Source organism: Neoarius graeffei, chromosome 16 (genome assembly GCF_027579695.1).
Source record: "Neoarius graeffei isolate fNeoGra1 chromosome 16, fNeoGra1.pri, whole genome shotgun sequence".
Lineage (NCBI taxonomy): Eukaryota > Metazoa > Chordata > Actinopteri > Siluriformes > Ariidae > Neoarius > Neoarius graeffei.
In genome coordinates, this window is record NC_083584.1 from 45,995,101 (window position 1) to 46,008,701 (window position 13,601).

General features: G+C 41.2%; 1 protein-coding gene across 2 annotated transcripts in view; it reads left to right on the forward strand.

The window, feature by feature from the left end:
* The window catches only part of gna12a (guanine nucleotide binding protein (G protein) alpha 12a), a 126,748-nt gene extending 115,071 nt beyond the window's left edge, over nucleotides 1-11,677 (forward strand). For both annotated transcript variants that reach the window (XM_060943071.1, XM_060943070.1), the window contains exon 4: nucleotides 10,064-11,677. In XM_060943071.1, the coding sequence (XP_060799054.1) occupies nucleotides 10,064-10,633 (570 nt within the window). In that variant the 3' untranslated portion in view covers nucleotides 10,634-11,677. The remainder of the gene's footprint in view (nucleotides 1-10,063) is intronic.
* The last annotated feature ends 1,924 nt before the right edge of the window (nucleotides 11,678-13,601 follow it).

Below are 13,601 nucleotides of genomic sequence, written 5' to 3' on the forward strand. Positions count from 1 at the left end.
GTTAAACATTAATTTAACGTGGCCTAGGGTTAATTTTGAGGGCAGATAACAAAAGAATAAGGTTTTAGCAAAAGCTAGACATTGTGAGGTGGCAATGGGGCTGACGTCACCTCCTCCACTTTCCAGCAGCTGCACCAACATTTCTGTGCTCGCGCTGAGATTCACGTCACCTGTGTGCGGTGAGTTGTTGTAGGGAACGCCCGGAAAACCCGGAGTGGATTTTCAGTGGGATGTGTATTCTCTTATCGATCAAGTGGAATGGATTCTTTCATGAAGCAATAGAAACGGCGCTGGGTGAACTCATATTTTATGTTAAATGGGGGGGGGGTCCAAACGAAGAATTATGAAATGTGAACGGGACACGTCCCCTTCACATTCAATGGTGGCGACGCCCATGCGAGTGGGGTTCGATTGCTGCCCGAATACCACCTGAAGTCTGGTCGGAAGGTGCCTCGAATGCTGTACGAATTCACCTCAAATGCAGTCAGAACGCTCCCGGAATAAGAATTCAAAGAGAATGCACTTTGAATACTTAGAATGTACTTTGAATATCCCAGAATATACAAAGAATTTTCATTCCAACGGCATTCTGGCTCATTTGAGGCGCATTCAGGACATTCTGGCAGGATTTGAAGTGGCTTGCCATTTCGATTTTTCCCTCGAACGCGATCAGAATGTTTCGAATGCTGTTGGAATGCCATAAGAATATTTAGAATGCAGTTAGGCAGCTGGGCCATAGAAGGTTCACGCTGCACGCTACACGTTCACGTGAAGAACCGGACCCTGGGCCATTAAACTTCATGCTTGGATGTTCACGTGTTGCGTCTGTTCTACTTTGACCGAGTAACCAACAATACGGACTCTTCGGATGACGACGATTGCCTCATTCTGCTTTTACTGAGACAGAGGAAGAGAAAAAGGAACAGAATTTGGAGCCGAGAACACTTCCTTCTGAGAGAAACCCGTGGTGAATTTCACCGAACATTCTATAATCTGCTTGACAATCCCGATGAAGAACTATTTTTCAATTATACCATTCAATTATATTTTTTCTGAAGTTTTCCCCTGAAAGCATAGAGTCATCTCCCTAGACCCGTTCTGATTGGCTGGCGCGGCGGTGACCGCATGCATTGACTGGAATTTCCATCTTCACGCCTAGAAAAAAGTGTGCATGTTCATTTCACGCTTCACGCGTGAAGTGTGCAGCGTGCAACGTGAACGCCGTTCTATGGCCCAGAGCAAGTCATGCTACGTTTGTCCACTTTTCTTTACACGCGTGTAGTGTGCAGCATGCAGCGTGAACCTTCTATGGCCCAGCTGCCTTAGAATACACTTCGAATGCCGTTCGATATTTCTCCTCTTCAGATACACCTCGAATGTTTTGAGCATGAGCAAAGAATTCGGGCCGGCCACAAGAATGGGCCCAAATGTTCGGAATGCACTAATGCAGTCAGAATTTTTAGAATGCACTTCGAATATCCCGGAATATACGAAGAATTTTATTCTGACGGCATTCCGGCTCATTCCGCCTCTAGTGTGACTACCCTATAATATGCTGCTCAGATACAAACAGATTTTTTTCTGTAACGTTTAGTTTTTTGCGCTGGAAAACAAGCATTTGAGACTCTACAGTGTTTTTGTACTGACTCAATAATGTAAAAGTCATAAAATCAGTGATGGGAATAACGGCGTTAGAAATAAACAGCGTTACTTTTTTTTAGTAACGAGTAATCTAACTAATTACTTTTTACATCGTTATAACGCCGTTCCCGTTACTTACAATAAAATACTATGCGTTACTTTATTAAAGCTGTTCTCATCTGGCACGCTGCTCGTTCAGCCTTTCTTTCCTCTGCTTTCGTGTGGGGCGGGGAGACACGAGACAACGGCACAGTAAGCCAATCAGAGTAGATTTGGACAGCATACGTAGGTAGGCCACGCCTACTGCACTACTGCGCACTCTTTCAATGAGAAGAGCCAGCGATGGCGAGCGGTCAGCCCAGCACTGCGCTTTCACACTGGAAATACAGCCATTACTTTTCATTACTTGAAATAAAAGGCAAGAGTGTTTACGTGCAATGCACATTATGTCGAGGAACAAAGCGTTTGTCCTCGTCAGTGGCCAGTAATTAGTAACATAATTTTAATAACTACAAAAATATATTACATTTGATAGATGTCTTATCTCACATTGTCCCACAAAAATATTAAGATAGTGTAGATAACATTACTAATTGGTTCTGTTAAGTGTCCATTTCAGTCATTAAACACATTTAACATTCACTTTTATTATGATTACACTAATTGAATTTGATTTTTTTTTTGAGGGGGAACAAAATGTAACGGAATAATTACTTTCCCTGGTAATTAGTTACTTTCATGACAAAGTAACTCCGTTACTAACTCAGTTACTTTTTGGGAAAAGTAACTAGTAACTATAACTAATTACTTTTTGAAAGTAACGTGCCCAACGCTGCATAAAATAGAAATCTATAACAAAGTTTGTACGAAAAAAAACAGGGTGCTTAAGACTTCGCACAGTGCTGTATGTCAGTCTCATCTCATCTCATTATCTCTAGCCGCTTTATCCTTCTACAGGGTCGCAGGCAAGCTGGAGCCTATCCCAGCTGACTACGGGCGAAAGGCGGGGTACACCCTGGACAAGTCGCCAGGTCATCACAGGGCTGACACATAGACACAGACAACCATTCACACTCACATTCACACCTACGGTCAATTTAGAGTCACCAGTTAACCTAACCTGCATGTCTTTGGACTGTGGGGGAAACCGGAGCACCCGGAGGAAACCCACGCGGACACGGGGAGAACATGCAAACTCCACACAGAAAGGCCCTCGCCGGCCCCGGGGCTCGAACCCGGACCTTCTTGCTGTGAGGCGACAGCGCTAACCACTACACCACTGTGCCGCCTGTATGTCAGTCTGATTTTGCAATTAATTTTCTTTAAATATAGCACTCAGAATGCAGGAGACTGCACCATTTTACACCTTTTTTTTCGGGAGGGGGACGCAATTGATCTACCACATTTCATTCTCTGGGTGTTGGCAAGTATGAGGCACTATGTCTTTACTCATCTATTGTTACCTATAAAGGCTACTGTCGGTAAGATTGTTAGTTTTCCATTCAGAAACAGGAATGATGCACAGCACTGGAGACCACACATTGGTCTTCCTGTGAAATGGACGACATTTGGATTTACTGCCAGAAAAAAAGTATAGCTTAATCATAGCTTCATGGTAGGAGTGTGGGCTGTCAGCACTTTGTAACAGAGCTACAGCTGTTCCTTTTAGTTCTCCTGCCACAGGAAAGTCCTCAGGACATACATTACAACATAGTAAGTGATAACAGGAACAGACTTTTCACATTAAATGTAACTAAAAACAGATAAATGTATGGTGTCATGTCATACTTTTAATGTATTTGTTAATAAATTCCCAAACTGCATTTGACGGTAAATTGCTGTTTTAGTAGAGGATGTGCTGTCATTGGAAAACCATCCCATCGTTGATTATTTTTCTATAACAGCAGGTCCTGATGCTGATGTTTTTTCTTATTTAATAATAATAATAATACATGATCTTTATTTTTTTATAAGTGTTGTGAGACTGTTAATAGATGATTGCTGCTTCAGTCTGTTGTGTTCAATTATCATGGTTTTGTGTAAGATTTTATGGATTTAAGCCTCTGACTGGCCATCCAGGAAAGTAAGCTGAGAATGAGCCCAAAAATAAAATTTGTTTCATGATCAGGGGTGGGTTTCCCAAAAGCCTCTTAATGCTAAGAGCATCTTAACTTAACTAGGAGAGAGAGCATTCATTGTGCTGCTTGCTCTACCATTTAACGATTATCTTTGTGCTGCGATGCTTTTGGGAAATTCAGGCCAGAATAGTTAAAGGATCTCTGCAGGCATGTTTACTGGGGTAGGAATGGACACAGTGCTTCTGACAGGGATTTTTTTTTTTTGCAATCATTATTACAACATTTTTACCTGTTTTTTTTTTCAGAAAATGTGAGCTTTTTCCACATGGCTTACTTAATAGCCGCTTAAAGGAGATACGCAGAACCATGGCTTCACTTTTTGTTTATAAATGCCTTGAGACCTCAAGAATGGCACAGAAATAGTTTTAAGCGTTAACAATAAATCTAATATAGTAATTTTTACAATTAAAATGATTCATATAGGTAGCGGTCTGAGTGAATGACCTTGACATCTATGACGTCACCACAGGAAGGCTATCGGTCTCATCGCCATTTCCGCTATACTAAAACGCAGAGCTGACTGCAACTCCAGTCCTCCATTTTGAGCTAATTTATCGCCATGCCACGTAGATGTGTTGCTGACGGGTGCAGCAACATGACATAAGGTGGATTTACATTGCATTCATGGCCCAAGAATGTTCAAACTGCAAAGATTTGGATGCGTTTTGTAAGAAGTTCACGGGCACATTGGGTGCCTATGAAGTGATCTTTCCTCTGCTCTGCACATTTTACTGAGGACTCGTACGAGACCTCTGATCTGTTGAGGAGCGTTGGCTATAAGCCCGTATTGAAAGAGGGTGCAATACCAACAATTAAAGGAAAAGAAAAGTATAAGAAAAGGAAAGTAAGTTCAGTTGCACCAGTTCTCCCGGAATGTGAGCCGAGGGTTGTTGCTAAAATCCGGGACAGGACATGACATATTATCGCTTGGGCAGTGACCTCCCCGCGGTTGTTGCTAAAACCGGTGACGTCCCGTCCCGAGTTTTAGTAATTGCCTGAGCCAAGCAGTAATGGCGGAGTACTCAGTATGGAGAAAATGGAGAACGAGTGGAGCAGCCACCTGATTTCTCCACTGGATATGCTTGCCTCAGCAGCAATATCTCGTCTTTACATGGAAGAAGCAAATGAACGGAGAACTGAACAAACAACTGAAAGTCAGATTGTTTCAAAACAATCGGCCACAAAGTCGGCCTTCAAGAAGCAAGAACACAGACGGGTAAGCTCCGACTCTCATTTGGATACAAAACAACAAAACTCGTTGTTTACCTGCATTTAGATTAATACATGTAACTTGTATTGTGTGTTTAAATTACCGGTATAAGATTATTTAATCTGCTTCAGAATGTGATTGTCTCAGTTCATCTGATTATTTAATTAGCCTTTTACGTTTTATCAGTGAAAATGCATGCATGTACATGTAGGTTGCATAAGTTATAACACCTATCCTGTTTTAATGAGAGTCAACCCACAATCAATGAAGTCAAATCAGTCTTAGTTGAGCAAGTCAGTAACAGTATTTCTTACTTTCACCATCAATTTTTATTTATATGACTTTGGTCTATAACTGTAAAAGGCCTTGGCCTTAAAATCGGTTCCTGCAGTGACGTCATGCACTCAGGGCTGGCTGGCTCAGCGGGGCGGCTCCAATGCCAACTTTGCGGTCAATTTTAACTCTCAAAAATATATATATTTTATTCCCATTTATGCAGTATACAAGAGTCAAGGATGGAGATACTATCCACTCAGAAATGTATTTAAAAATAAAGGTTCTGCATATCTGCTTTAAGTAATAGTGCACATATTAGGCTTATGCAGCGTTCATGGTGCCTTGTATGTTGCCGAGTGAGGAAAAAATAGTACACCTCCATGCAGGCCTGCCGACAGGGGGGGACAAACGGGTATGTTGTCCCGGGCCCAGGAATGGGGGGGGCCCAGAACTGGGCTCTCATGAAGTTGCGATTATTTTATTTCATTTCAAAATGTGTTGATTTGGGGGAGAAATGTGCTATATTTGCATTCAATAAATGATTTCTAGATCTTTTGCCTTTATTGTCTTTGAAAAAGGCGTCAAGAACCCCCTACCACCCCTAATGCAAAAATGGTTTGGTCTGACTCTTTGATTAAGGGGAAAAAAACAACATCGTTCGATCATAGCGCTTCGACAATCAGCGTGCGTGCCAATTGCCAACATGCACAAGTCAGAAGCACAGAAAAGAAAAGAGAAAAAGAGAGGAAGAAACCAAGAGACTCAGGGGCTCACTGCATAAATATTTAAAAAAAGATTCGGATGTTGCAGCAGGTACTAGCAAAGGCAGTGGGGCAGCTGAGCCAGGTAAGACACAGCCACCTTTTTCCAGCCCCGTAAAGTAACCCCAACCAAGGCACGCGCGGCACACAATTCATGTTACAAACGAGGGGAGAGCAAGTCACACTGAACACCATATCAAACGCACAGGGCATTGAATCATTTCATAACCACAACGGCTTAATAACATTGTGTTTCATATATCTGATTGAAGCTAAGAATATTCACATTAGCCCGTAATCATATCCCGCCGTTTCTCGAGCGGTGTGTTCTTCTCTGCTTTTCACACTGGACAGTACGCACGCACGCACAACAAAAGTCCGGCGCGTTGCATTTCGCACCTGAATAGTTGCAGACTAAGGAAATGTTAAAATGTTAAAACTGTAAAAATGTTGAAATGCTAAAATGAAATGGTTGTTGACCGGTTGAATGGTTTTTGAATACCTGTCATTTAAGGGTTGGAGTGAGTAGAGACTGGGATAAGCAGTGATGGGAATAACGGCGTTAGAAATAAACGGCGTTACTTTTTTTAGTAACGAGTAATCTAACTAATTACTTTTTACATCGTTATAACGCCGTTCCCGTTACTTACAATAAAATACTATGCGTTCCTTTATTAAAGCTGTTCTCATCTGGCACGCTGCTCGTTCAGCCTTTCTTTCCTCTGCTTTCGTGTGGGGCGGGGAGACACGAGACAACGGCACAGTAAGCCAATCAGAGTAGATTTGGACAGCATACGTAGGTAGGCCACGCCTACTGCACTGCGCACTCTTTCAATGAGAAGAGCCAGCGATGGCGAGCGGTCAGCCCAGCACTGCGCTTTCACACTGGAAATACAGCCAGTACTTTTCATTACTTGAAATAAAAGGCAAGAGTGTTTACGTGCAATGCACATTATGTCGAGGAACAAAGAGTTTGTCCTCGTCAGTGGCCAGTAATTAGTAACATAATTTTAATAACTACAAAAATATATTAAATTTGATAGAGGTCTTATCTCACATTGTCCCACAAAAAATATTAATATAGTGTAGATAACATTACTAATTGGTTCTGTTAAGTGTCCATTTCAGTCATTAAACACATTTAACATTCACTTTTATTATGATTACACTAATTGAATTTGATTTTTGATTTTTTTTTTTTGAGGGGGAACAAAATATAATGGAATAATTACTTTCCCTGGTAATTAGTTACTTTTATCACAAAGTAACTCCGTTACTAACTCAGTTACTTTTTGGGAAAAGTAACTAGTAACTATAACTAATTACTTTTTGAAAGTAACGTGCCCAACACTGGGGATAAGAGAGCTGGGTGTGTGTGTGGGTTGGCTGGGGGGGGATTGTTAGGGGGGCCCATTCAGAGCATTTTGTCCCGGGCCCAGCCAAAGCTGTCAGCGGCCCTGCCTCCATGAAAACATGCCTTTTGTTTGCTCTGTCAGAGCACATAAAGCTCATTAAATGTTCCTTTAACTGCACTTTTTCAGTTACAGGCCTGAGTTCCTGGTGGTCCTGTTCTACTCTAATGAACTTTAAACATTAACATGCAGCATTTTCTACTGAAATTGCAGCAGAGCAAGAACAATTGTGAGTAGCTTAGCAACAAGTTAGCCAGCAGACAATAGCGAGTAGCAACAGGCTAGCTGGCTAACATTAGTGATAACTCTAATGTTGATGATTACTTTCTCAAAGCAGCAATTAGTACAGCCAGTAGTATATATTTAACCAAATATTGTGTACGTATTAACTGATTTAAAGCCAATATTGTTATGAACTCATTGAAAAGTAGAGAAGGGGAATTTTTCCTTTGTTCACAACGCGAGCAAATGTTGATTTTCGTCACTCTAAACGGGGAAGGAACTGGAAGTTGAGATTTCCACCATATTGATGAGATGAAATTTCAAGTTGAAAGATGTTTTCTGTGGGCTTTACTGGCTGTAGGTGGGGAACTACAAGTTGCAGCTTCACCACAAACACAGCATTATTATTTCTTCAGTTAAAATTTGTTGAGGATTTGTAGACGTGGCCTCATGGGGGCTTTCTAATGGAACGGCCTTTAAAAAATCCTGTTATGTCAAAGTTGTATTTATTCAAAACTTTCTCATTTTTATATTTTTAATATGTTACTTATTTATTCAAAAATATATTTTTTTATTTTTCTCGCGGTCCGGGTTCCATCAAATCCTGCGCTCTGATTGGCTGGCGAGCAGGTCCGTATCCTGCGATACGGACCCCAGTTACGGACCCCGGTTACGGACCTCTGGCGACTCGCTCGTTCACAACAACAACAAACATAATTTTTGTCAACATTTATTTTCGCATTTCTCAGGAGAATAGCATTAATTTTACATCATAGATAGTGATAACGACAGTGTTCACAGCGAAAGCGAGTTTTACTACCCTGAGGAAGAAGAAATAAAAGAAAACATTTCAGGAGAAAGCTAAAAACCTCTAACTGTTGCTAACGCCGAGCAAAAACATGGCTGAATCCTGAATGACTCCTATTTGTATAAATAGGGGACTACATAGGCGGCAAAATGTAGTTTTTTTTTTTTCCTGCCATGGAAGTGCACTTGTATACCGAGGAGGAAGCCATTTGCATTACAGCCATGAATGAGGATTCAAAATGGCGGCTCGCCTCGGCTTGGTTTTCCTTTTTGGGCGCTCTCGTTTTCTGTTAGAATTTGGTAAAAAAAAATATATATATATTATTTAAAAAACCTGGAACTGTTGCTAATGCCAAGCAAAAACATGGTTGAATCCTGAATGACTCAATTTTGTATAAATAGGGGACTACATAGGTGGCAAAATGTAGTTTTTGTCCTGCCATGGAAGTGCACTTGTATACCGAGGGGGAAGTCATTTGCATTACAGCCGTGAATGAGGATTCAAAATGGCGGCTTGGCTCAGTTTTCCCTTTTGGGCGCTCTCGTTTTCTGTTAGAATTTGGTAAAGAAAAAAATAAATATATTATTTACCAGCTTAAGGTCGGTCCATATGGTGAAATACCATGACCTCGGCCTTGAATACTGACCTCGGCCCAGAGGGCCTCGCTCAGTACTTTCAAGACCTCGGTCACGGTATTTCACGATATGGACCTCCCAGCTGGTAAATAACATATATATATATATATATATATTTTTTCTATGGACACGAGTGTTTTTACTGGGAAATACGCCACTCGTATTTTTCATACGAGCTCCATCCGGGACATGGAGAACCAAAACCATGACATAAACCTCTATATGTCACTCGTGAGGAAATCGATGAATTGCTTTGATAAATTTGGGTACTTTTTGTTTGTGAATGTGTCGATATAATAAAAAGAAAATCACACGTTGGATATGAAGTTTATCTTCTCGTTTCAAAAAAACTCACATTTTTCATACGAAATACATTGCGCATTTGAGTGACCTGTTTCCCGATATTTCACTCCGATGATGTCACTCCCGGTGTTTTCCCGCTGTCTAGACACACGTTGTTGAAATGGTGGCAAACTGGTTCAAAATTAAAATTCTTTTGATTGACTTGCGTATTTTTTTGTAGATGTGTCCGAATAATACAAAGAACATTACACGGTGGTGTGAAGATACGAAGTTTATCTTCTCGTGTTGAAAAATGTTTTCACTCGTTCTCTTCACTCACTTGTGAAATGTACATTCACCACTGGAAGATAAACTTCATATCGTCACACAACCGTATAATGTCTTCGATATATTTATCATTTCGATGACCTGACAACAGCCATGTTCAAGAATTACAACTTGGTACTGAACCCTTGTGCTAATTTTTCTACAATCCAGAATACATAAATATAAAAAATGATAAAAATACATAAATATATAAACATTAATATTTTTTATTTATTTGCTTAATTACCAGTTCATGGCTTGCTGAAAAGTAGTAAACACTGCTTCTGAACTATGTGAACTGTGCATTATTACTTTTAATCCTCCTTTTTGTGTGTGTGTGTCTTTAAAAAGAATTATGTCCCAAGTCTTCAGGACATCCTCTTGGCCCGGAAGGCCACCAAGGGCATAGTGGAGCATGACTTCATCATCAAAAAGATCCCCTTCAAGATGGTGGATGTAGGCGGTCAGCGCTCACAGAGGCAGAAGTGGTTCCAGTGCTTCGACGGCATCACCTCTATCCTCTTCATGGTCTCGTCCAGCGAATACGACCAAGTGCTGATGGAGGACCGGCACACAAACCGCCTGGTCGAGTCCATGAACATTTTTGAGACCATTGTCAACAACAAGCTCTTTTCCAATGTCTCCATAATCCTATTCCTCAACAAGATGGACCTGCTGGTGGAAAAGGTGGCCAAGGTGAGCATTAGTAAGCACTTCCCCGACTTCCGCGGAGACCCGCAGCGACTGGAGGACGTGCAAAACTACCTGGTGCAGTGCTTCAAGCGCAAGCGCCGCAACCGCAGCAAACCGCTGTTCCACCACTTCACTACGGCCATCGACACGGAGAACATCCGCTTCGTCTTCCATGCTGTTAAAGACACCATTCTGCAGGAGAATCTGAAAGACATCATGCTGCAGTGACTGAGAAACCAGGCTGCATGTCACAGAACCTGACCACTGTAATGCTTACCACTGTGAGAGGAGACTGCCTTCTGCACGTCATTTCTACACTTTCAGATGAACACATAAATGCAATACACAGTTGTGTATTACTGATTTCCTGTCAGCTGATTGGAAAGTAGACTCTTATATGTGCTTTTGGCCCAATATGTACCACTATGTTTAAGATGAGGCATCTGGGAAATGTGATTTAAAACTGTAGTACATGTATAGTATGAGTATTTGATGAAAAATAACACTGTGTGTGTGTGTGTGTGTGTGTGTGTGTGTGTGCGTGTGTGTGCGCATGAGGAGAAAGAGAGAGAGAAGCAGGAAAGAAGGTCTCACACCATTGACTTGCCAAGTCCTCCCAGTGTTGACTCATTGTATACAAAGACAAAGCGTTCGAGTTAGTCATCATAAAGTAAAATGAATTATCGACTTCCTGTCTGCTCCTAACCACGGCTGATGTAAGTGTTTTCTTCATAAATAGATAAGGCCTCGTTAATAAAAGACGGCCAGGGCCTTTGTGAAGCCGTCTGACAGCGCTCTTTGTCCCCGATTTAAAACTTTTGTTGCCGTTGTTGTTAACAAAGTTCGAACATCTCTTTTGCTATTTCTTCAAGGATGAAACTCCAAGCACTTCTGTTTCAAACTGGTTCTCTTCCAAGCGTATACTTTCTTCAACAACCAAAAACTGATCTTCTGCACTAATGTTTGAGTTTGAGCCCTTGATTTTCCACATCACTGCAGTTGTGTAGCCAAACCTATGTGCATCCTTAAGAAATATTATATTTGAATTAAGCTGGAGATTTGTATAAATACGTAAATTGATATTTTGTACATAGATTTACGTTCCTTTTTAATTTTTTTTTATTTTTAGACACTTTTGTAATTCCTACCACTTATAACTCTTTCTGGGTCACAAGTACTATTGATAGTTGGTGTCAGATCACTGGTTTATATTTTATTTCCAAACATCACTAACTTCAGATAATAAAGGCACTGGGGAGACATGTCTTGAAATTTCTGCACTACGTGTGTACTTTATTTTTTGGATGTTACGTCGAAGTTTTCTGTCTTTTTAATGGTTCGTGCTGTGTATTACGTTTTATCTGACTAATCGGGGAGAATCTGTCCAAGCAACATTCGAGAGAAAAAAAGCGTCTGATCTCAGAGGAGGTGAAGAGTTTCTCCCACAGCTCTGACAAAAAACAACACTGATCTCATTCGACCAGCAGAGTTTTACCGAGTTCCAGAGCTCCCCCACCACTGAAACACTGAACTCCCAGGGGGATTTGCAAACGTTGAGAAATCAGTAATGCAGCAGGATTGACTTTTTTCCATGGCTTCCATGCTTTCCCCCCCATCTTCATACAACCTGTGCTGACTCATGCGCACACAGAAACAGATCGAATCCTCCAAAGAAGTCTTTCACACACAGGAGTGGCATTGCTGCACGTTACTTCTGCACTGGTTTTTGCATCGAAGGCATGTTGGCATGTCAATCCCTTCCACTGTTGTAATGGGTGTGAGTTATTTTGGTCTTTCTGTCCTAACTGAGAAAGAGAACGCTTTCTCATCTGCTTGTCCAAGACAAGTTCAGGCTTACCAAACATTACATCCTCCCTCCTGTTCAGAAATCAGCAGTAGTCCATCTGCCTCTGATAAAATGTTCTCTGACCAGCCAGGAGGGGTCCTGATGCATGCTGGTGAATGTGTGCTGTTGTTTCCGACTGTTCAAATGCCTTCCATATCTTCCCAAAGTAAACAGCTCACACATCAAAGCCTTATTCATTTTAGTTCATATGTATTTATTTATTTTTTTACTCAACATCTACATTGTGCCTTCAAGAGAGAAAACTGTACTGATGAGAATTTGACCTAATGTCTAATTTAATAACCTTTTAAAGTAACACGAATGTCAAACTAACAGCCGACAAACACAGTCCTGTTGTTCCACAGAGAGAATGACACATAATTTAAAAAAAAAAAGTGTTTAAACTCATGTTCATAATAAAAAATAAAGCATTAAAAATCAGCGTGCCGTGTCAAGAAGCAAATTGAAAGCTACAGATTTTAAAGCTAAAAGGAATTTCAGTCTGCTGATTATTTCTAAAGGCTGTTTCTTGCCTTGACAGTCTGCCCTGATAGATATTCAATAATGATGATCACTGATGACCAACTTCCTCAGACTCTTTAGCATTTTCTAATTCTCTACTGTTTCTTTATATATTGTGTGACTTATAAATGTTTCCATTTTTTATTCCTCTAGTGACTGTAAAAATTGTGAACGTTTCAGATTGTCTGTAATACTGTATATAAGAACTGTATAAATTCAGTAAAAAAAAATGTTGCGTGCCATTTTTAAAAGTCTACCCAGTACATATGGGATCAGTCAAAAGTTTGTACACCCCTACTCTAGTCATTCATAGGGTTCCCCCCCCCCCCCCCCCCCCCCGTATTTTGATTATTTTCTACATTGTAGAACAATACTGAAGATATCAAAACTTTGAAATAACGCATGGAACATATATGGAATTATGTAGTAAACAAAAAAAAAAGAGTTAAAAAATATGTTTCATAGTTTAGATTCTGGCGGCACGGTGGTGTAGTGGTTAGCGCTGTCGCCTCACAGCAAGAAGGTCCTGGGTTCGAGCCCCGTGGCCGGCGAGGGCCTTTCTGTGCGGAGTTTGCATGTTCTCCCCGTGTCCGCGTGGGTTTCCTCCGGGTGCTCCGGTTTCCCCCACAGTCCAAAGACATGCAGGTTAGGTTAACTGGTGACTCTAAATTGACCGTAGGTGTGAATGTGAGTGTGAATGGTTGTCTGTGTCTATGTGTCAGCCCTGTGATGACCTGGCGACTTGTCCAGGGTGTACCCCGCCTTTCGCCCGTAGTCAGCTGGGATAGGCTCCAGCTTGCCTGCGACCCTGTAGAAGGATAAAGCGGC